The sequence below is a fragment of the Drosophila montana genome, unplaced genomic scaffold (genome assembly GCF_035044405.1).
Source record: "Drosophila montana isolate Dmon_TW-CO22-7 unplaced genomic scaffold, ASM3504440v1 contig_402_1, whole genome shotgun sequence".
NCBI classification, from domain to species: Eukaryota; Metazoa; Arthropoda; class Insecta; order Diptera; family Drosophilidae; genus Drosophila; species Drosophila montana.
The window spans coordinates 3,543,531-3,567,292 of NW_026998739.1; the positions used below are offsets into that span (position 1 = coordinate 3,543,531).

The following is a 23,762-nucleotide window of genomic DNA, read 5'->3' on the forward strand; positions in this document are numbered from 1 at the left end:
ACACGTTACTTTTATATGTATATATATTTCTAAAGTTATATTATTGGTGTTTGTATAAATGCGCTTAATTATTGTTGTTTTGTTTTTTTTATCGCGTATTTCGTTTACATTACAAGTGATAGCAAAACATACATAAATGTAAAACAAAAGCAAAAGCATCCGAAAACATAATTAACAATTTATGAAAATATACACAACATGCATTTATTCATTATTTATAATCAATTAAAATACTAATTAAAAACACTTTAAAAATACCAATAAAATATATGTATGTATGTATGTAAATGTACCTTTCTTTAAAAAATATATATATGCGTTGAAAGAATATAAAGTAGCGAACCGTAAACGGTCTGGAAATTGGAATTTCTGAAAACTGTCTGCAACGTCTTTCTGTGCCGTTCACGTTCTTCTATGTCCTCTAGTTCGTTTGTTGTTGCTCTTTCTTAACGACAATGTGTGTCATAGTTTAAGTGTTAATTTGTATAAATAATAAATTAAGGCCTATAGAATAGCGCTAAATTACATAATACAAAAACTACTAGATGTCGGCTTTTGGAGGCGTAAGTGCTGCTTAAACACCCCAAACGGCTACGATTCATCTGCTAAAGTCGCCATCGCCACCACCGCAGCCGTTATTCTCATTGCCCATTGTCCAATAATGATCTAGTATATCTTCGCTGGTAAAACGAACATCCGGATCTGACTGCAGCATATTGGCGATTAGATCGCGCACACCGTCGCCGATGTCCGACCAGTAGGGATCGGGAAACTCATAAACGCCCGATATGATAGCATCAAACAGCGGCTCCTGCTGGTTATCAGGCGCAACAAAAGGCGGAAAACCGCAGAGCAGTATGTACAATATGATGCCGGCAGCCCAAACGTCAATCTGTCAACAAAAACGGATTTACATGAGTTCTCCATTGGAAGCAAATTCTGGGTTTTTTTTTTACCTTTAAGCCGTAACCCACTTCCAACAGTATTTCGGGCGCCACATAGGTGGGAGTGCCGCACACGGCATACAGCGGTTCGGTTACCTCACAGGCCAGTCCAAAGTCGGCCAATTTAAGTTGGACAACATTTCCAGACGCGTCCAGTTCCACCTGCAGCAGAAATGTTAATTGTCGTAAAGATTTTTGGATTCTGCCTACACATTCGAAGCTTACCAGAAGATTTTCCGGTTTGATATCCCTATGCACAATGCTCATGGAATGTAAATAAGACATAGCCGAGCCTAAATGTCGGATCATAATGCGCGATTGGCTTTCAGAGAAGCGTGTGACCTGTGTGATGGCATCGAACAGATCGCCACCTAAAAATATAACATTAACAGATTTCTGTCAGAATAATTTTGCATTTGTTTTAGTGCATTCAGTGTATGCCTTCCATTGCCAGCTGCTCCGCGCAAAATAGAGATAGAGGAACAGCGACTTGGTGGACTAGTTCATTGAAGACTTCCTTTTTTGCACTTACCACTGACATACTCGAGCACCAGGTACATGTTTGTCACCTGATCGACATCCATGATGAGCGATATTATATGGGGATGCTGCAGTTTTTTCATGACACGCACTTCGGCATCTATGTAGTGCTCCTTGCCCTTGCACTTGCTCTTGTCAATGATCTTGAGGGCATATGGCAACCCCGTCTGTCGATCCTTGATCTTCAGCACAATGGCAAAGTTGCCATCGCCAATCATCTTGCCCAGTGTGTAATTGTCTCGTATAGCGACGGGCAGGTCGCCAATCTCGACGCCCGTATTCCTAAGTAGTGTCGCCTGGTCGTCCTCTTCCGAGGTGGCAGATTCGCCGGCTTCTCGCGCTCGTGCCGTCTCGGCCGGATAAACCTTTTTGTTTTTAACCGGCATCTTGGGCTTCGGTCCCTTGCATGTAGTGCCCGCTGTGCGCAGTGTCTTGCGTATGGCATTGATGGCGCGCTGCTCATCTGCTTCCAATTTGAAATCCTCGGCGGGGTTCACACGCTCCGTACCGTAGGCAAAGAAGACATCCTCCGGCCCAAAGAAATCCCCCAGATGCGCCACGGATGCCCCCGACAATGTGAACACCTTGCGGACATAGCCCGTATCCAGGCGGACCACTTGCGTTATGGCGGTCAGCACATGCTCGAAGCTGGGACTGTTCCGCTTGTTCAACAGCAGTCGCATTATCCGGCGTGGCTTTGTCCCATTCCTTATCAGCGTCACGATACGCGGATGCACTGCACTATCTCCTCCATTGGCGGCAGGTGCATTGTTGCTGCCCGTGCTGTTGATCAGTGCTCCGTTCTTTAGCGGCGAGACAGGACGCTGCAGCTTGGCCAGACGCTGATTGGTGGACCGACTGTTGTTCGCCAGCGTCAAATTGGCTAAAGGCTGTGAGCTGGTATTATATTCCACCTTCTTGAAGTTCTCGTTATTGCAGGAACAAACGTAGCTCTGGCCATCCTCCAGCTCGTCCAGGGCGGTGATCTGTTTGTAAAATGAAAACAAACACAAAAATCTGTGATACGATTGCAATAAGAGCACAAAAGTGCTCTAGTCGGGAGTGCCAGACTAGGAGATACACTGTAATGTACTACGAGCATTTTAGCACAAAAACAAATTTCTTTATCCCTATATTCCCTATATTGAGAGTTACTTTCAAGCATAAATATGGACCCAAAATGCATATATATACGAAAGTGCAAGGCATTCAAAAAGGTGAAATATTCTTACTTTGGGGCAAGTTGTGGTAGTTGTGTTTAAAACCCAATGTTTCAAAATCTAGATTTATCGGTATTATGAAAATAGTTCTATCGATTCAGATCGTCTTGAAGATTGCCATCTCCACATCCAAAAATATTAAACAAAAAACAAGAATAATTTTACAAAATGATAGGCAAATAGTTTTAAATGTGTCGAATGCATTTAATATTCCATTTTGTATTTAGTGTGAAGCTCTGATGTGCGAAGAGGTAAATAAAGGTTGGGGAAACATTGTTCAAAACTTAGCTGTATACGCATATTTTGGGATGATCAAAAAGAGAGCAACATTGCTGTGTCATATTTAATGTCCACGATGCATTCTTGTCCGAGCGGAGATAACCTGATATCTCAGCACAATCAAATATGTTCAACGGCTTAAGGGGTTGATCTTGCCCGAAGCGTATTGGTACTAAGGAACTCAAATATTTTAGAACAGATGGACGGACTGAAGATATGGGATATATATTCTATAATAGTTTAATCTACCTGCTAATGCAATTTATAATTGAATATCAAAAGTTGACTTACTTTCTTGCCGCACATATTGTAGATGGCACGGACAGCACCCGGTATTTTGACATTCTCCTCGAGCAGGCGCGTCAGATCCTCGTAGAGGCTCTCAAAGGAACGATAGCGCTCATTGGAGACGGGTATGGTGATGCCCGGATAGAAGCGATCTCCATTCCGATAGAATTTGATGCGATGCGCCTTGCGTGTGGGCGTCCGGCTGCTCGAGATGCGTTTCTTAGGATGGGTGGCATTGGCGGCGCCCACCGGCTGCTGGCCGCTGCTGCCATTCGTTGCCGGAGCCGTCGAACCGACTCCATTGGAGCCCGGGGGTGCCGCCGCCGAATTGGTTGATGAGTTGCCGCTAAGCGAACCATTTGATTTGCCAACGCTGCCACTGCCCGCAAGCGAGCCGTTCAATTCTCGCAGCTCATTGAAGTCCTTCTCCAGCTCTGAATTGGAGCTCGCCGGACTTACGCAGTCGCGACTGTGCTCTCGCTCCTGCTGCTGCTGCTGCTTGCTCAACTGCTCGAGGATGGCGACTTCTGTTGTGGGCTTCTTCGCGGAGGCGCCGCCCGCCTTGGCTGCGGTCTTCCTGGGCGTCGAGCTCGGGCTGGCGGGATTGCTACCTTGTTGCAGTGAGGACAGCAGGGCAGCCGTGCTGTGCAGATTGTTTACCGCCTGAACTTCCATGCTGACAGAGTGCGAGAAAAAGAGAGAGAGAGAGCGGGGAGAGAGAGAGAGAGAGAGAGAGAGAGGGAGAAGAAATAGTAGATTAAAGTTGGGAATACTTTAGTTTAGCTGCGGCTTTCTCAATTTACAGATTGTTGGTCATTCGATTGCGTCGTCGCTTTGTATGCTTTATTCTCAATATTGTATATTTATATTTGCTCCGCATCATATTTCTTTTTCGCCTGGGTTTTTTTTTAATATTTTCTTTGCTGCTGTCTCATGTGTGCTTATGGAAAATGTTTCTCTATTGCAACAACTACACTGACTACTGTATTAGCTATATATTTAATGCCGCTGACGTTTCTAGCAAAAACAACACTAAACTGTAAACTGTAAACAGTAAACAGAAATCAGAAGCTTAAAAAAGTCAAAACCGGTTTCAATGGCTCCGCTTTGTTCGGACTAGAAAGTATCTGATGGATACACACACACACACACACACACATGCATACACACAGCAGAATGCCAGCTGTAATTGCGCTAATTTACGTAAATTGTTTGCAACCACATATTTTCCATCCAACTGCTCGCTTTGCTGCCTCGCTGACTTTCTGCACTAGATTCCAACGATGACCCCACGACGTTGACCGATTTACCGTTAACAACAGCAACAACAACAACAACAATGCTGACAACGCTGACACCTAGCCGGGTCAGGCCAACAGTTCTTGATGACGCCATGCCGGCTGCGAAAGAGGACCCGAAAGAGGCTCAGCTACACGACACGACACACCTAGCACATTAATGGGCGTGTCTCATGTCCGTATCCGGCCGAGTCGTTGTCCCCATTTAGTTTAGGAGCCCCCAAGTTGCACCTATAGGGTTTGGGCCTCAAATCATATTAAAAAAGAAAAGCAGGAAAGCCGCTACCAACTTAAACTAATTAAACAGAATTTAAGCGTGGTTAGAACTTGACCTCTTATGACCTCTTAAGCCAACCAAATATAAAATCATAAGTTAAATGAGTTAAAATCCATGAATTAGAGGCTCATAGGTTGGCTTTAGTAACAGAATATACAGTAATAACAATTTATGCCATGTGTTTTTCATAGTTACTTATTCAAAAAATCAGCGGATTTTCGCTCATTAAGTTGTTTAATCAATAAACTTTTGCCCTTTTTAATAGTTCATTTTTAAATAGTTAAAAAAATCAAAAAATTCAAATTTTGTTTAGATTCCTTATTATATTATTATTATAAAGAAAATACAAATTATAAAAATTTAGAATAAATAAAAGTAAGTTAATAGTTCATTTTTTAAATAGTTCAAAAAATCCTTAAAATATCATTTGTTTTTTAGATGTCTTATTATATTATTATTATAAAAAAATACAAATAATACAAATTTTAAATAAAAAAATAATTTATTTTGATCTGTGATTGTTCCAGACAAAGGATTATCGTCTAAAAGCTTTCTGATATTTACATTTGGCCCTTTGATTTTGCTGTATCCACAAAAGATGCCGCCATTTATGGATCTAAATGAGTTGGGATACTTGACGGGGCATTTTATAACTAGCTGTCACGCTATATAGTTGTAAGAGCAATCAGAAATCTGTTCGACAGTCAAGTTCATTTAAGCTCTGGCGCGTTCCACACATGCCACATGCCACATGCCACACGCCACTTGCCCACATTCCCATTCGACATTCCATGTCACAGTCTGTGCAAATTATTGAAATTGTTGTCATTAAGCGATCATTGCCAATTGAATTCCCGCTTTGCCCTACCCCCTCCCCTCCGCATTTATCCACCCAACTATAATGTTTATGCCATCCTTGCGCATAACCGTTCAATGAGTCAGCCACCCCCTGCCGTCCCTCTGCCATCCTCGACCCCCGCCGACTGAACGTGGGTTATGTCAGAGTGTGGCCCATCGTGTGTCTACCTGCCTCTCACTCACACACGCATGGCCTTTAAGCAGAAGTTGTTGCCTCTCCCTCACTCACCCGCACCACTGGCCGCTGATTGAAGCTCGTTTATGATTTTTTTTTTTTTATATTTTTCATCATAATTTTTATTCTTCACAGGCACGTTTCACTTGGCCATTGTCTGCCCATCGTTGAAAGCTGTCTGAATTTAAGTTTTGAATAAATACCCTCATGGCTGGCTACAATGACTTTATCATGAATTTTGTCATGCATATCCGTGTTTCATTTTTTTACTTTCCACAATAGAATGAAATCAATGGATATAGGGAAATACAAGCTGTCGGAACTGCAGCTGTCAGCTGTAATTGCAATATTGTTTTTATAGTTTTGTCTAGCATGTGTTTTGTTTAATTTAAGATAGCTACGGTGACATATCCGCTCCATAGTTATAGAAAATATTAAGACAATAAGAGTACAGAGTACAGGGTCGTCTATTCAGACTCAAGGCAATGATATGGGTACAAAAGGTTGCAGATTTCAGTTATTGTGGAATATCGGAGGATTTAAGTTTGCAGTTCATACAAAGACAAGCTACATTTGGTGTTGGCAGGAGAGATTCCAAGGTATCCCCTAGTCGGGAGCTCCCGACTAGACCATCTTACTTGTTTTTATAATAATAATATAAAGAATCTTAAAAACATATAAAAAACAAATTTACTTTGTGGGATTTTTTAAAGTATTTTAAAATGAACTATTAGAAAGAGCGAAAGTTTATTAATTACAAAGACTTCAGTTTGAAAATTAAAATAATTTATAATTTTTTTAAACAACAAATTCTCTCAAAAATAAGGTAAAACGCACTTTCGAATACAGCATAAGAAATTTTAGATAAAATAGGTGAAGAACCAATTTTAAGGATTTGAAGATGATAACTCTATAACTCTATAGATATAATAATTTTTCTTGAATGAACATATTTTCAAACTACGAAACTGTAAAGGGTATTTTTGCTTCGGTGCGCTGTGTTTCTTCTTGTTTTCACTTGGCTGTTGTTTTATACACAAGACGTGTGTTGGCTTTGCTCACCCCCCGCTGCCGGCGCAACCCTCGTCGCACTTTAAGCTTGATCGACGCTCGGTTTTGTGCTTTTCGAGGGGATTCGCATGTCGGGCCATAAATTTGAATAACGATATTTGTACGGTGTTTTTGTTGTGGTTGTTGTTGTTGTTGCTGTATTCATGTTGCCGTGGCATGTTGCGGCAACATTCATGCCTGCCTTTCTCTCGGCGGCGGCAAATGAAAATTTATGCCCGGAGTTATGAGTGCTCGATTGCCTCATTACCAGGTGCTGTTATGACGCCACCTTCGGTGGCCATATTGAGGCGTGTCTAGGACGGGACTAGCCAGCGCCCTGAGCCGCCAAAGGCGGACAGGTAATTAAGTTAATTAATGTCACGCCAGCTGCCAGCCAATCCTCCAAGGAGCCAGGCAATGCCGTTTGCAAAAGGTTGTCGTCATCTTTATTAGTGCCAATTGTGGTGAAATTTGAATTTTCCGTGTACTTGTTATTCCAGCGCAGATTCTGCCAATGCGCTTGCCAAGTGGGTCAGAACTGCTGGCCAAGCAGCAAGTGCAGCAGTTCCCAAGTTCCATCGAGCATGACACTTGGCATTTTGTTTGGCTGTTGCTCCGACGACCAAATCAAAAAACCATTTGACCTTTTTCACCGGGTCTGTGTCTATGTGTGTGTGTATGTGTGTGTGGTTGCTAGGCCAGAAAAAAAAAATCAAAACCAAAATGGAAGCCAAACGATGACATTTGCGAATGCAATGGAAAAACTATGACAGTCCCAATGTCACCCACATTAGGGGTGTGCATGGTGTGAACAAACAAAAAGAAAGCCAATTTGGCCTAATTCTCAAACTGTCAAGCTTGAGAATCGCAAAAGCGAAAAATAACTTAACACAATCAGTTTTTATCAGCTTTAATTGAAAACTTTCATTAAAAACTATAAATTATCAATTCGCTAAACATTTGTGCTTTTTAAGTGCTGTCATAATTGGCAGATAAGAGCGCAGAGATTCAAGAGCTTAAGGTTAAAGGATGGGTAGATTGTTCATGCAGTTAGTTCTAAAAATGCATATATATTTTAATGAAACTTTGAAAATATTTTAGGACATTTTAAAGCCTAAAAATAAATGCCAAAATCAAAGGAAAAGTAGGTTGTACTTTTTTTGTACTAAATGAATTGCAGTTCATTGCAGCAGTCATTGTAATTGATGAGTTATTTCTTGTAATAGGATTAATTTAGTTATTTTATTGTACTACAATAATATATATCAATCAGTGATAATTATTCGATTCATATTTTGTGGCATTATCTTTTTTTTTAGGCTAAAGTTACTTTAATATTCGCCAAGGTGACTTTAAAAAAAACTTGCTTTCTTAGACTTCTTAAAAGGTCATATAGAAACAGAACATCCCATATACCTTAGTCGAAAACAATAATATTATTATAGTTCATTGTTAATACTCGAAGAAACTAATTAATTTGAACAATGAAACGCGATCTTCTGATCACTATGCCCGCCTTGTTGGGTTTCATTTGAGCTATTTGCCCTAAAATGTATTTAATAAAGTATTGCGCAAATATATTCAAGAAATGTGTAAAAATAAACCATTATTGTGAACATCCCTATGTCAATATAATGATATAATAACTACAATCGTTACTACGTCAAACCAAAAATCGATAAGCCGCCGGGGCACAGGAAATATGTGCGTTGGCGTCGAGCCGATTGCTCTTCCCGTTAATGTTGTTGTTCTTTCTGTTGTTGTTGTTGTTGTCATTGTTGTTTTTGTCATATCGGTTGCCCACGCAGACAACAGCACCACACACACACACACACGACACGGAGAGCGAATCTAGCCAATTGAAAGAGCGCCCATTGAACCCAAGCCAATCCCCAGTCTAAAAATGAGCTGAGGATAGCTAGAAAATTGCATTAATAATTACATGTAACTAGTTAGCAGAATAAAATATATAATGAGAATTGCCTTAAATGGGCATTACGAGTCAAAACATTAAATAGGGGAAGAAGAGACAGAGAGAGAGAGAGAGAGAGAGAGAGAGAGAGACAGATCGGGCGAGGAAGTGAGTGGGCTTTGCCAGGGCAGGTCTTTGAACATTGAACAGGTGCGCCCAAAACAACGCCGTGTCTCCGGTTGTTGCACCCAAAAAAAAAAGCTAAGCACAAAACCAAAAAACCCAACGAACACAGAGACAACCAGCCAAGGAAAAAAGCATTATAAAAGTTATGGCACATCGTGCATGAGCTCTTCTTGCTGTCGTTGTTGTTGTTGCCAATTTTTCATAGTTCATAAAAGTTGTCTAATTAAGATTTACACGCACTCAAGCGTCAAATTAATGGGCCAACCAAAAAAAGAGCAAACAAGAAAAATAATCGAGACCGGGTAAATGAAAATGCCACGCAATCGAATAGATTTACAAATGATAAAATGCATTATTAAACATACATAAACAAAATACAAAAAAAAAAGTGGACTAGAGAACGAATATTATTGAAATTATTTAGTAATTTTAAAACTATGTATGTATGTTATATGTAAACAAGTAAGAGGTTCTAGTCGGGAGCCTCCGACTAGGGGATACCCTGAACCCTCTTCTTTCGACAGGCGATAGGTATAAGATATATATATATACTATTCTAGAAGCTACATGCCAAGTTTGGTGTTTCTAGCTCATATTATTTACCGAAATTGCTCAAAAAACAGGATTTCGATATCGATTTTTATCGATTACTTGGAAACGGGGCAAGTTATCGAATATCGGAAACAAGCTCGATCTGCGCGGCCACTAGGAGAACCTACAGCTAAAATTTCAAGACTCTAGCTCTTATAGGTTCTGGGATCCTTGCGTTCATACATACGGACAAACGGACGGACGGACAGACAGACGGACAGGGCTAGATCGACTCGCCTAATGATGCTGATCAAGAATATATATACTTTCTGGGGTCGGAAATGCTTCCTTCTGCCTGTTACATACGTTTGCACTAATACATAATACAGCTTTTACCCATTTTCAATGTGTTCAGGGTATACAAATTATTATACTTGCATATTGTCATTTTCAATACGAACAAAAACAATGAAAAATGCCAACTTTGATTTTGTTATATGTTGTTATTTGTTATAGTATGTTAGGCAGCTTTATTTTTAATATCAAAGATAATGCTATCAGAAATCTTAATTTCAAAGCAAACACGTTGCGTGACGAAAGTTAAACCCGTTTCTCTTTTTGCCGATAAATACCTGAAAGTCTCCGGAAATTATCGGTAAAAATTTCATAATCCTTATTTAAATGAGAGATAATATTTAATGTGATACACGTTAAGAATATTACGTTAAACAAGTTACGTATATTATACAACGTGACGCGTGTTACGAATTATCGTTATATATTTCACGACAGGTTTAATTCATTAAATTCAGTTTCTGATCTCATTTGATTGATTCGTATTATATATCACTGAATATATCTGCCTAAATGACATGTTTGGCTTTGTGATATTTCATGTGTCTTATATAGGAACTATTTCTTAACATTTGATAGAGTATCCACAATTGTACGCTCTAAATGCAACTAACTTTGCTTTCTAGCCAACGACAAATTAATCAATAGGAAAAGCCAGCCAAAAACGTAGAAAATAGACAAACATTAAAAAATGTGTGGACTGTGCGCTGTTCCATTGAAAACACAGGACACATTAAAACGGGCCCAGGTAATTGTCATGAAAATGAGGCCCCGCTAAATTGCTAAGAGAGCCGCAAACGTGTTTAGTTTGCTGATTAGGCCACAAAAAAAAAGAAAAGAATAAATAAGAACAACATATAACAAAAAGCATGCAGGCAGGCAGGCAGCCGGAGGCGGAGGCGTACGCTAACCCAAAGCACAACGTGACAGTTGCCCTTGGCAATGGTGGGCGACACGGCCCGGCCCGAGGGCGAAAAGATACGCACAGACAGCCCACAGTTGTGCCAGCTGTGGGAGCCGGAAAGGGGCTGGAGCTGGCTGCTGGCAGCTGGGGAATGCGTCCTCTGTCGCCGGCGTCCAACTCCCCAGTGCGCCATGTGCTCAAGTGGCGTCGACACTTCAACTTCGGCATTAAATGCGAAACTGAAGGAAGAGCGAAAGTTGCCGGGAACAAAGGAACCAATTTGTGGAATAAAGACACAGAACACAGCTGCCAAGATGTACAAGATTTATTAACGCTTGTGTCTTCTGAACAACAGCAGCAACCCTCGCTGTCTGGCTGCCGGCTCAAGGGCCAAGGGTTAAAAGCCGCATAGAAAGCACCAACATACACACACACAGATACACCAGAAAGAAAAACAGACAAAGCTAATGCTTGTCCGCATTAGAGAAACACCTGACACAGCCCAAAAGCGCATACATAGACACATGTCCGATAAAGAGGATGAAAAAAAGTGTCTATATCATTTGCATTTTAATTAGTTTCTGGCAATATATAATTAATAGCGGCTTTTTACACTAAATGTTTTATAGATCAACATTTCTTTTTACTTATTTTTTATGGTATTTTGATTATATATGTATATTTAAGAAACAGAGAACTGAGGAACCAACGTAACTAAAAAACAATCTGTGGGCATATCTTGATTCTAGATTCTAATCGCATGGAAGGGCGTTCTGTGCAAATATGAAAAGGAGAACCAGTTTGAAACACAAAAAGTGGAACTGACAAACAGACTAAAAAATATACTTGAGCTTTGAAAATCGCATAGAAAGGCGATGTGCTGCACTTTGCTTTGCTTTACTTTACTTTTCGAACGACTGTTTATGCTGCTTTAAAAATTCGCTTGCTTTTTGCCAATAATACCATCATGTAAAAAGTAAAAGTTCAACTTTGTGGCCACCGCCTCCAAGCGCACAATGGGCGAACAAGTCTTTGCACTTTAGAAGGCGAAGTGGGTGTCGCCTTGTGGTCCTCTGGGTGCGCCTAACTGCCATGTGACAGTTTTCACTTGGCTCAACAACTAAAAACTTGCCATGTCGCCTACAATACTGCAACAGAAACAACATCCAACGCAACTTGCAAGTTGGCGTCGCTGTGCAGACTGCAAAAGTGTCCTTGAACTTTGCGTCAAGTCGTTGAGCCGGTTTGCTTGTCTTCTTCTTGCATGCTCTTATTAGCTATATTTCCAACTTTTCTTAGCATTGTTGAGTAATTTTTTTTTTGTATGTTACCAGACGAGCAAAACACATACTGTTCAAATAATAAAACCAAAATAATGCTAAGTTGCTTAAAAATCTCACACTTTAAAATTCCGATAAAAATCAATCGAAATGCTGCGGCAATATGAAGATGTTGACAGATGTCAAGAAGTTTACAGTCCACCATGTTCAACTTATACGCTAAATATGTTAAATGTAAATTAACATTAGAACGTGTTGATTTGACATTGTGTTAACTTTAAATTTAAATGTTGCACAAATGTTGCAGCAAACTGAAAATGTTGATATCGCATGTTGCTAAACACTAAAAGAAACTGTGCTAAATAGCCATAAAAAGGGAATTGGAAAAAAATGCGTGCCTGTTCATCATCTAAACTTTTTACTCATTGCCATTGTTTTTGCTGTTTCTGTTTTTTGTTGCTGGCGTGACCTATTAAATAAATCGATTTGGCAGCTTTTCATGTTTAATTCATTAGCAGACGAATGCGCACGGCAAATGAATTCATTTCCAGTTCCCAATTCCCAGTTTCAGTTCCAACGCAAGGTCGTCAAAAGTGGCAAATAATGTTGTTCACTTGAGTGAGGCCAAAAATAAAGGCAGATTAGGGTTATGTTTGCTGTAGTTGTTCATTTTCGTCTGTGGGTGTGTAAGAGGGAGAGAGAGAGTTTTGAGATAAACTAACAGAATGTTTTTGAAGAGTGGGGAAAACGGAAGCAGAATGCGCTAGAGAGATTGCGGCATGGTAGAGTAAGAGAGAGCGGGGCAAGCAGAATAACAGCTGTGCGTCCGCCTGGCCATATGACATTTAATTAGTGCGCAAAGTAGAAGCTGATGTTGCTTCACTCTCCTCCCCCCTCTGCAAATCCCCTCAACTTGCGATTTGCTATCAACAAATATTGTGTTATCTATATATAGCAGGGAAAATGCGGTTAAGATTATGATCAACACATGGAATTTGTTTGTATATATCAGAGATTATTATCTTAAATTATAAATAATACAATTGTGACACATGTTTAACACAATAATTAACAAGGCATCAAATCGAAGCCAAGCCAAACCAGTTGTTAAAAAACAGCCCAACGAAATCGAAGACCTTTAAGAAACCCTATCCTATATATATAACATTGATCCCATCATTGGATCTTTCTAACCATATTTGTTAAATTCAAATTTCGGGTAGAGATTAAATTTAGACAACATATTTTTAAAAATAAATTCTCTACACCTAGAAAGTTAGAGTAGTTGACTTTGTTGATCCAAACGAAATAACTTTTTCCAATTAAAAAAGTCACTAAGCGGAACTTGTTAGCTGATGCTACCTGTTATCAATATTTGCCTACACCAGCTAAATAAATATAAACAATATGGGGAAACTTTAAAAAAAGTAAATGGCAATAGCGATAAGGGAAATTCTTGTACGAATTTCAACTGTTAAAAGCAGTAGCAAAGTTTTCGAGTAATTCCTGTTCCAAATTCTTGTGGAATTTCTAATTTAGCCCAACTCAGCTGGTTAACAATCACATCAGCATGCTGGCCACTTTCTTTTACGCTGCTTTTGAAAACTTTCCAAGCAAAACAGAGGAGTTTAAAACTACATAAATTGTTACATAAAATGTGCGATGCTATCTGAAGTTTGCAAAATCAGCTAACTAAATAAGCCAAAGCAATGGGTTTAATTAAAACCAAAAACTGTCGGACCAAATACAGTGAAAGTTGACACGTAGTGAACAGCCGAGTGATGTGTGTGGCCCTCTGCAACATGAGCAGCAGCTGAAAAGGTTTGTAGAAAAAATATGTACACCGCGAGAAAAACACGGTATGGAATAGTACTCATAATTCTACAAGCTTCAAGTAAACTTCATTCTTATATAAGTCTTGAATACTAGCAAGATACTTTCAAAATAAAAACAAATCTTAGATTAAGTACAGCAATTATGTGTCATATAATAATGATTTAGAAATTATTTTTGAAATAGGAATTTTGTTTTTATGTTTTGCAATTTGAGCATAACATTCTCGATAATTTCTCTAAGTGTACATACATAAAGTAAAACCGTTGCAATTCATTGAAATTTGAAGTTTTTAAGGTTTAACAGAGCTTTGTGTACATAAAAGGAGGGGAGCAAATGCGGAGGAGTAAAAAAAAAATAGCGCCGCGCCAGTTGCCGTTAAAATCGAAAAACAATCAATGCTAAATGTCGCGTCAGTTTTGCATTGTTTATTGCTGTTTGTTTCTCTTGTTTTAGCTTTTGATACTCGTTTTAATGCACGGCTCAAGTGCCCGTCGAGCTTAACGCTTTGTCATTGTTTTTCTTATATTTTCTTTCAAGCTATAGACCGAAGGAGTGGCTTGGCGACAGCCATTGAACTGCCTGCCGCGGTCAGTGACGTCATGTGGTCTGTGATGTTAAGTGCTGCAAACGTTTTGGGCTTTTGAGCATGCTGCAGCACTCAACACAATTGGGATTTACAACGGGAATGAACAACTCCTTAAACTAGGGCTGTAACAGTGCTGTTAAGTTTGCAATTGAGTGTATGCATAGAAGCAGAGACAGAGAGAGAGACTCTGCTGCTATGTGAGGTGCGATCGTAGAGCGCTGACTGACGAAGAATAACGGAGAGAACAATAATTACAATATTTTGAGTGACCAATTGATTGGTGATAGCAGTCTCCTCGCGCTGTTGACACGCACAGGACGTGCTGTATCTCTATATATATATGCAATTTTTCCAATAATTAACATTTAACAATCAATATGTGTACAAATATATATGTCAGTTAAGCAACTCCCACGTCGCAGGCGCATTTGTTGCTCGACTTAATATTGCTTTTTTTATAACCCACACGCTTGCGTGACACATTTTACCAGACGCTTCGTCTCGCCCCCTCTCTTCGATGTCTGGTAATCTGATCTCCATGTCCCGTCGTCATCAGCTGGCGTCAGCAAGCAAACAGTTAGCTAATTTTTCACAGTACAATTATTTATGGTTATTTTGCAGCATCTGTCGTTTTACGCGACACCGCAAAGCCACAAGTCACAATGAAAATATGTTGCTAAGCACATGCATGTTATGTTGCTAACCGATCATTTTGTTTAGCTACATACTTATACATACGTGTGCATGTTGCTGGCAAGATGCCAATTTTAGTTTGCCGTTTTATGACGTCATAGTTGGCGTGTGAGCAACGTGGGTGTTTTATAAGCAATTATGTGTGTTTTATTTTCTTCTTTTATTTTTGTTGTATTTTTGTTTATTTTGTTTTGTTTATTATTATTTTTTGATTGCTTTTCACTTTTCGCAATCATTGCGCTGTCATTTTTAATTGACTGTTTCGATTATTTGGGGGCTCCGTGCATGGTACGTCATGAATATTGGCCAATTGGCGGCGGCTATCTTATGCCATTTATCTCTTTCAATGGGCCTGCCAAGTGAAAGTTTTTTGTTATTGCCGAAAAGTTCATTGGCAGCGCAAAATGATGCTGGCAACAATGTTGCTTATATGCACATACATACGTATTCTAGCGATTACAGACGACAAAAGGCAAACACCAATAAGTATGTTAACCGTTATGAATCATCACAAACACACATTCGTAGAAAACTTTCAAACTGTACAGCAATACACAATACACGCGAGAATGCAATAAGTTATGATGTGTGTGTAATTAGAAGATACGCACAAAGCAACAAGCGCGAAATGTGTAGAAAACAAAACACAGAGACCCGCCAGAGCTTGGAGATAGCAGCGGAGCAATGGAATTATAAATATGTTCATATGTCAAATGTTTACTTGTGATAAGTGGCGCAAAAATATTTATAAGAAATATGCTTTGCAAATAAGATAGCTTAAATAAATTTAAAAATATTGGTTTGCTTTTTTTTTGGTTATGACAAAAACAAGTTAGTTGCCAAAATGAGTCTTTGTTGCTATTTGGGTATACGACATTGTCAAATATAACAATGGTATTCCGTCTAATTATAAATCGATAACTTCTCAATGGAATTTCATTCATATGCCAAGCGTATGAAAATTACTTCTAGTGATTACAAAATTTATTTAATAAATATATTTATCACATAATTTATTTTAGTCTTCGATATATGAATAATACGTGCAAAGAATTACTTTATATTTATAGATGGACTTTCTTGTATTTGCGCTGACTCCTCAATCTGACACACTGACTTGGACTACGCAACTTCAGCTGTTATTATCACAGAATGCGGCTTATCTTTTATATTATACACTCACTCCCATATACACACACTCACATAGCAAACGGCAACATTTGTTGTTTTGCTGCAAAGCAATGTCAAGACCCGCAATATTTTATATGCATTCATTTTCTAAATGGTTAGGGCCTTACCTTTTGTATAACAACGATGACGGCGATGGCGACAAAGACGACGGTAAATCCGTAAAGCCAGCAAGGCAGTTTTTGTTTTCTTATTGCTTACTTATTATTTTTCGGCTAGTTATTTCCACATCTGCAGGCAGAAACAGAGTTGCGCTCTCTCTCGTTGTGGTTATTCGTTGTTGTTGCCGCCTCTGTTTTACTCTTTTCACACACTCAATCACACACACACACTCACTCACACAAGCATAACTTGCAATTTTGTTGGCCTTCTAGAAACACAAAAGAGAAAGAACATGCAATATTGCAATAACAATACTTGAAGCTTTTGCAACGCTTTTATTTCACTGTATTTAATCCCGTCTTTCTTTGCATTTCACTTTGGCTGCACTTCGGCCGACGCCGCCGCCTGGCGTCACGCCCACCTCACAGAAGCGCGCCAGAGATGAGCGATATTCATGTGTGTGTGTACCTGTGACTTTTCAAAAGTACGTCCAGAATCGAAAGTAAAAGGCATTTAGCTATAGTCACATGCTTTTTCAATTGGCTCAAAACTTGACAAAGATGTGTGAAAGTTCAGTCACAGGCACAGTGGAATTGTCACAGTATCGCTCATCTCTAGTGGGCACTGTAAAAAGCTGAATTGCTTCATCGCATCAATGTTTAACACTGATTGAAACGTGAAACTTGCACTTGAAACACTCTATGCAGCTGCAATTGCTACAAGTAATGTTTTTCACATACATTTACATTTAATTTATGTACTTGATTAAATACCAAAGATAAAGGGAAAATGCACCGCTAAAACGACCGTGCGCACCATAGAGAACCCGACCGAACTGTTGTGTGTGACTGCACCTACCATGCGCTAAAATACACACGGCAGTGTGGCCGTATTCCACACCATTGTCGATAAATATTGTAGTCGATAAAATACTAAGAAATTCAAGTTACGGGCTTACGCATTTTGCGTCCGCAATACAATATCTTAGCGCCAACAGAATCGATAACACAAATTCAAAATGCAAGAATACATTTAGCTATTCTCTGCAAATTCAGTTTACTTAAGATGTTAAATTATTGCAAATTCACTCATCATATCGTTATGTGTGTTTATTCATTTGTATTTGTTTTCTATGTTGCATACATTGAGTGTTTTTTTTGTTTGTTTGTGATATCGCAAGCATTTTTTCAATTTTGTTTCGTTTCACTTCAGAATACATAAATGTTTACACGCACGTTCGCTTACAATGAGACGACGGATATAAAATCAACTAAATTATGGTACATAAATCAACATTTAGCATACGTAAATATAGTTTCATAAAACATAGCTGGTAATGGTAAATAATTGCAACTTAATGCTAAACTTAATAATCCGCCGCCAGCCGATTTCTAGCGCCACTGCTCTCCTAAATTTGTACACAATTCGAAGGTATCTCATACTTAGATCGCACTATCCAAAAAGAGTTTGTTATCAAAAGCATTCGGGTGAATTTCTTTAAATATAATTACTTCAGAATTAACTAACCTCGTGTGTGTGTGCGAGTGTATTTGGGAGGCGTTATATTCCATTATTTTTGTTTGTTTTGTTCGTTTCAATTTCAATTTACAACTAAAAATTTTGCGGTCCAAAAAGAATTGTGGGAAAGAACAGAATAGAAAATGGCGAGTAAAGCTCGATTATAAAGGTAGAAGTATATATATATATATGTATATATATGATATATAAATATTGTAACTGTATAACTGTGTCCATCCGATTTGCATACTTTACATCCATTTCCATATTTGCATAGCGCACATCCAACACGCCCCCGCATGCCCCCACCCCACAAGATGTATATAGTATATATATGCTTGTTGAATCTCGTTCTGCTTTAGGTACGACGTTTGCTGTTGTTTGAGTGTGTTAAACGTGAATGGACAGAAAGTAGATGATCGCAGCCAGCGCAACACAGCACAACGGCAGGGCACGACGAAAGAGGACCTGGTGGTCATAGGCCAACGGCTGTTTAAGGCGCAGCTTTGTAATCTCATTGCGCAATTCCAGATTGCTACTTTCCGATTGCTCCAGGCGTTCCTTGTACACGATTAGCTCCTCTTCACGCTCCACTTGCGCATTATTCATGGTTTTGAGTTCCTCGCGCCAACTCGATAGCTCCCCATCAATATCCTTGCCATCATCATTCGGCAAGAGGGGCTCCAGTTCATCGGTCACGAGATCATCGGGTTTCTCCTCTGCTCCACTAGAACTGCGCGGATGTGGTTGCTGCTCCTGCAGCTGCTGTTTAAGCTTATTCATCTCCTCCTCCAGAATGCTTATGTCGCTGGCCAGTGTAGCCGATCTTTGCTTGTAGAATAGACACTCTTCGTGCAGCATATCCATTGCTTGCTCGTTCGGTAAATCATCCACGGACTCATCGTTGCGCACCAGCGTTTGCTGTGTTTCCAGTTTATGGATGGACGACTCTTCGGCCGCCTCATCGATGCCATTGAGTCGGGTGTGCTTGGGCGATTTGTGTACGAACTCATCGAATGCCACCTCAGCTGCGGTGCCCCCCGTTGGCGATGAGTCAACCGAATGCGGTTTCTGTTCGACCTCCTCGTCGCCAGAGTCGGCAGCATTAAATATGGCTTTTAATACATCGCCACCATCCGCGCCCTTGAGATCCGAGTTCTTGAGCCACTTCATCATGGTGTCTTTGCGTACCACCTTGTGCTTTAAATCGAATTCCTCCTTCTGTTGCCGCTTGCTCTTCTTACACTATTCAAAAATGAGTCGACATTAATTTGGGGTAACTTAAAATGCGGATTCACTTACAGATTTACGTTTACTTGGTGTAGTCTGTTCCTTGTCGAGTAGCTCGGCCGTCTCGCCGAGCTGTGCACCTTTATCTACCTGATATTCGTCTTTATTATCAGCGCCACTATCATGATCGCCAGCTTCCTTATCCTCGTCGTCGTCGTCGTCGTCGTCGTCATTGTCATCGTTGTCATCCTCCTCGTCGTCGTCGTCGTCGTCATCATCGTCATCACCGACCCCGATGGCAGCATTCAGTTGCTCCAGCGTCTGTTGCTGCTGCAGCGCCTGTTCGCTGTTATGATCAGCAATCGTTTGCCGCAGTTGCAGCAGCTGTTGGCGCATCTGCTCCATTTCGCTCTCCTGTGCGATTAGCTGCTCATTGAGCTGCCCTAGTCGTTGCTCCTCCTGTTCTTTAGCCTCTTGCTGCTGGTGCAGCGTTTCCTGCTTATATTCCGTATATTCCTGCTGCAGCTGATCCAGACGCGTATTGAAATCCTGCAATGTCTGCTTCGAGCTTAATATCTGGGCGCGCAATATGCCGCACTCGTTATCCGAGGTTGTGTACGCCATCTCCATTTTTGACAGCATTTCCATGGCATCGCAACGATCTTGGTAGACCTTGCGCAGCGCCTCTTTGGCAGTTAGCTGATACGAGGTCTTATCCTCAAGCAACTTAACAACCTGACAAAAAAGATTGAATGATGTATTAGTAACAAAAAGTATCAAATTGTGATCTTAAAAGTATGCTACGCCAATGTTAGCCACACCCAAACCTTGTTGCGTAGGAGTTAGATAGGTGTGCTTTAAATTAACCTTTCATTTTGTTACATTTCTAAATGGTAAACTAATGGAAGAGATTTGTTTGCACTACTCCTATATTTGGTATGTTCAATTAGTCGACTCCGCAAATGGAAACTACGACCACAAGAGGTTATATACATAAAATGCTTCCTAGTTAATTGAGCGCAACGGAACAAATGCACTGTAAATGTGAATTAACCCACCTCGTTACGTAACGCATTTTCGGGCACATTCTTTTCCATCATTTGTAGCTTTTTCTCGAGCAGATTGATCTTGTGCAATAGCTGATCCTCGGTAATCATGCTCTGCCAGCACAAGGCCGCGTTTTTACGCGTGGAATCAATAACGCCCTGTAAACTACTCAGCTTGGCTTTGAGCATCTTCTCGCGCTGTGAGGCCTCCTGTAAAAATGCATTGAGTCGCTGTATTTCATCATAACTGATCCGATTTGGACCCGTCAGCTGCAGCTGTTCAGACTCTATTGAAATGGCCTCGCGACCGTCCGGGAGAAACAGTGTCACGCGCGCAATGATACAGCCATGGACTTCCTGGCGTGAATTCTCGATAACCTCAACGCCGAACTTGACGGTATCACCATAGTGCAGCTCGGCCGGGTCATTGCCCAGCTTGTTGTCGTTGATGAAGGTTCCATTGCTGGATTTGGTATCCTTAACCCAAAAACGGCCGTCGGGCGTATACCACAGCATGGCATGATTGCGCGACAGCACCTTGCAATCGAATATGGCATTGCTCTCGCTCGCCTTGCTCTTGGCAATCAAACGGCCCACTTTGCACTCCTGGTTTGGAGCCAGCAAAATGTTGCGTGTCTCGAATTTGTGCGATTTACCCTCGCATTGCAGGACAATCCTTGCCTCACCCGGCGACATGTCCTGTGTATTGAGCAGCGTGTTGGCCGCCGTCTCATTAGGCAATTGTAAGGCACCCATCGAGCTAAATAGATTGCCGCTCGTCGTATTATTGGCATTAAGCACCGAATTCATAGCCATTTGCAACTGCGCCTGCTTCTGTGCCAGCTGGCCCTGCAAACGAAAATTCAAATTCTATATTACACATATATTAATGTATTTCAATTCGAATTGAACTCACCTGCAATAGCGTGTTCGTATTGGAATCACAGCTCTCTGTTGCACTCGTATTATTGTTCTCCTGATTCTCCAGATTGTCGTTGGCATCGTTACTGCTTAATATGCTGTTGTTGATGTTGATGCTGTTGCTGTTGCTATTGCTGTTGCTATTGCTGTTCTCTGTGGACAACTCACACGTCTCGGACTCGTGCTTCTCGCGCGTCAGCAACAGTTGCTGCTGCTGCTGCTGCTCCTGCTCAGCCTTCTTGCTGAGCTCCATTTTGTTGTGGGCCTTCTTATTAATGCGCTGCTGGCGCTTGGACAGCTCTCCCACAGCGGCGGCGACTCCACTGGCAACAGCTACTGGTCTGGCGGTTAGCTCTTGGTCCGTTACGTTGTTTACTGCGGCTGCAACTGCAGCAGTTGCAGTTGTCGTTGTCGTTGCTATCGCTGCTGATGCTGCTGCTGCCGCAATTGGCTTCTGCTCGTCATCCTTATTGCTCTGCCATTCGTTGCTGACCAAGACCATAACTGAAAAGTGTGAAATGCGCACAGACAGTCATACAGTAAAATGTATATCTGATAAAATGTAGTTAGCTGGAGAGGTTGAATTTGATTGAATGTTACAAAACTTCTGTGCACTAAACAGAACGATCGGTATGTTATTAATGACAGCTGAAGAATTTTAAGTCAAGGCACTCCAGATCGAGATTTGATTTAAAAAAGAGCCGCATTCAAAAGCATCAAATCAAAATAAGCATACGGTAGTCGCTAACAAAGAATAATTAAAAATTCTAGAAGAAATTTCATTTCTAAAAACTGTATTCAAATTTAAAATTTAAGATTAAAATATTTAATATATACTAGAAATGCAATTGTAATATGTATTATATAAAAAACCCTTTGAAATAAAATCAAACCATGACTAAACCTTATGCCATGAACTAAAGGCGAATCATCTGACAAATGTCTTTCACTAATTCAAGTCAGGATCCTCAGTCCAAATTTAAGTTAATAACTAAAATCGAAAATTCATTTGTTGCAAAATAGCCCCACATTTGTTATCTATGCAGGATTCTCTAACATTTTGATTTTTTCAATTTTTCAATATCTGTTTACAATAAGAAAAAAAAATACTTCAGTGCAGGCGCAAAATAATGTTTCGTATAAAAATAGATTTTGAAAATATAATTGAAGCGGTCAACAAATGCGAGTACTCGCGTGTGTGTATGCGTCTCTGATGTGTGTGTGGGAGGGGGAGGGGAGAGGGCCACCGAAAAATGGTTTGTTTGTGTATGTGATCGGGGCGCGTCTGCTCCACTTTGGAACGCGCAACGAAAAGGGGCAGCAGAAATATGAGCATATGTAAATATACATATGTACAATATATGTATTTATGTGCGTGCATTATATTGAATAATTGTGCAATAAACTGCGTGTGCGGAGAGACAGAGATAGAGTTAGAAGAAGAACAACAACAGTAGTAGCCAAAACCTACAATTGGGTAGAGTTGCCCCCTTACCTTGCAGCACTAGTACATAGCGGCGATAGTGGGCCCATGGCCCCAACGATAACAACAAAAACTGTTTGGATGGATATGGCAACTACAGTTGACGTTGATGGTGTTGCTGTTGTTGTTGTTGCTGCTGCTGCAGTTGGGCGTCGGTGGGAGTGGGGAAAACTGCGAACAATGCAAAACTTTTGTTGTTGATTGGCATCAAGTACATAGAGCACAACAAATGTGATCAGCGCTGCGCCGACGTCTGTCTGCCTGCCTGCTTGCCTGTTTGTGTTTGTGTGTGTCGCTGCTGCAGTTACTGCAACTACAACAACAACAAATACTATTACAGCTGCAGGCAGTGGCTGGCTGGGCACGAGTTCAACGTGGACTTATGGGGGCGAGTGGGGCCTGGAGTGTCAAGACTGCGTCTCGTATTGTTTTTTTCTTCTCTTCTTCACTTAAAAAAGTTGATACACAAATTAAGTACTAGCTGCTGCTTAATTGAATTTAATTACAAATGGCTGTGTGTCGTTGACATTTGGAGAATTTACCGTTCTGCTGCTATCTGGTCGTTTGCTTTGACTTATGTATTCGCACAAAAGAAGGAAGGAGAAAAACAAAAATCTTTTCTGCGCTTGTTGTTTTGTATATTAAGACACACGCACAATAAATTTACTTGTTAGTATATTCGGAGCTTCAAAACTCACCTTGGTTATAATGTTGTTTTTGTTAATCAATTTTGCAACACAGCGAAAGCAAATAATATTTGCGATAATTGTTTTCAGTTCTCAAACCAAACCTCTGCACTAGCAATGTGTACTAGACACGATACAACTAGCTATTGTGAGTTGTCACAAAATTATCACAAGCCTACTTTGACTGTGCTGACAGTAACTTGGCAGTAAAAGAGGGTTGCTTGGCAAAAGTGCTAAATTTGCGTAACCAGAAAAACTAAAACGTAAATTAATATGAAACATATTCAAATTATGCCCATTAGACAACTGATTGGTCGTACCGTGTATGCCTGATTATATTTAATAGAGTTGTCATAGTCAGCTGCAGTTATCGATTG

General features: G+C 40.3%; 2 protein-coding genes across 6 annotated transcripts; both read right to left on the bottom strand.

Moving 5' to 3' along the window:
* Positions 1 to 178: 178 nt before the first annotated feature.
* LOC135439265 (serine/threonine-protein kinase GA29083) lies at positions 179 to 16,891 on the bottom strand. 2 transcript variants are annotated; one of them, XM_064697967.1, is made up of 6 exons: positions 16,510 to 16,891; positions 3,275 to 3,947; positions 1,477 to 2,470; positions 1,170 to 1,315; positions 957 to 1,106; positions 179 to 892 (listed from the first exon to the last, which is right to left on the bottom strand). In XM_064697967.1, exons 2-6 carry the CDS (start codon positions 3,944 to 3,946, stop codon positions 599 to 601), a joined length of 2,256 nt encoding a protein of 751 aa, XP_064554037.1. In that variant the 5' UTR covers position 3,947; positions 16,510 to 16,891; the 3' UTR covers positions 179 to 598. The 2 variants fall into 2 exon arrangements, with proteins under 2 accessions (XP_064554037.1, XP_064554036.1); XM_064697966.1 differs by lacking the exon at positions 16,510 to 16,891 and adding an exon at positions 4,075 to 4,240.
* A 704-nt stretch (positions 16,892 to 17,595) lies between these two features.
* On the bottom strand, positions 17,596 to 23,557 carry Slmap (Sarcolemma associated protein). Of its 4 annotated transcripts, XR_010438016.1 has the most exons (6): positions 23,398 to 23,557; positions 21,212 to 21,720; positions 20,308 to 21,165; positions 19,322 to 19,984; positions 18,029 to 19,264; positions 17,596 to 17,953 (listed from the first exon to the last, which is right to left on the bottom strand). XR_010438016.1 is itself a non-coding variant. In XM_064697949.1 (5 exons), exons 2-5 carry the CDS (start codon positions 21,716 to 21,718, stop codon positions 18,410 to 18,412), a joined length of 2,883 nt encoding a protein of 960 aa, XP_064554019.1. In that variant the 5' UTR covers positions 21,719 to 21,720; positions 23,398 to 23,557; the 3' UTR covers positions 17,990 to 18,409. The 4 variants fall into 4 exon arrangements, 3 of the variants coding, with proteins under 3 accessions (XP_064554019.1, XP_064554021.1, XP_064554020.1); XM_064697949.1 differs by lacking the exon at positions 17,596 to 17,953 and having other exon boundaries at positions 17,990 to 19,264; XM_064697951.1 differs by lacking the exon at positions 17,596 to 17,953 and having other exon boundaries at positions 17,990 to 19,264; positions 20,308 to 21,144; positions 23,398 to 23,556.
* Positions 23,558 to 23,762: the final 205 nt, after the last annotated feature.

Coding starts and splice junctions, on each gene's coding strand:
- LOC135439265 (XM_064697966.1), bottom strand. CDS start 4,154: ATGATGCGGAGCAAATATAAATATACAATATTGAGAATAAAGCATACA. Junction 3,948..4,074: donor AATCGAATGACCAACAATCT/GTAAATTGAGAA, acceptor GCACTCTGTCAG/CATGGAAGTTCAGGCGGTAA. Junction 2,471..3,274: donor ACAATATGTGCGGCAAGAAA/GTAAGTCAACTT, acceptor TTTTACAAACAG/ATCACCGCCCTGGACGAGCT.
- Slmap (XM_064697949.1), bottom strand. CDS start 21,718: ATGGTCTTGGTCAGCAACGAATGGCAGAGCAATAAGGATGACGAGCAG. Junction 19,985..20,307: donor AAAATGCGTTACGTAACGAG/GTGGGTTAATTC, acceptor CTTTTTTGTCAG/GTTGTTAAGTTGCTTGAGGA. Junction 19,265..19,321: donor CACCAAGTAAACGTAAATCT/GTAAGTGAATCC, acceptor ATTTTTGAATAG/TGTAAGAAGAGCAAGCGGCA.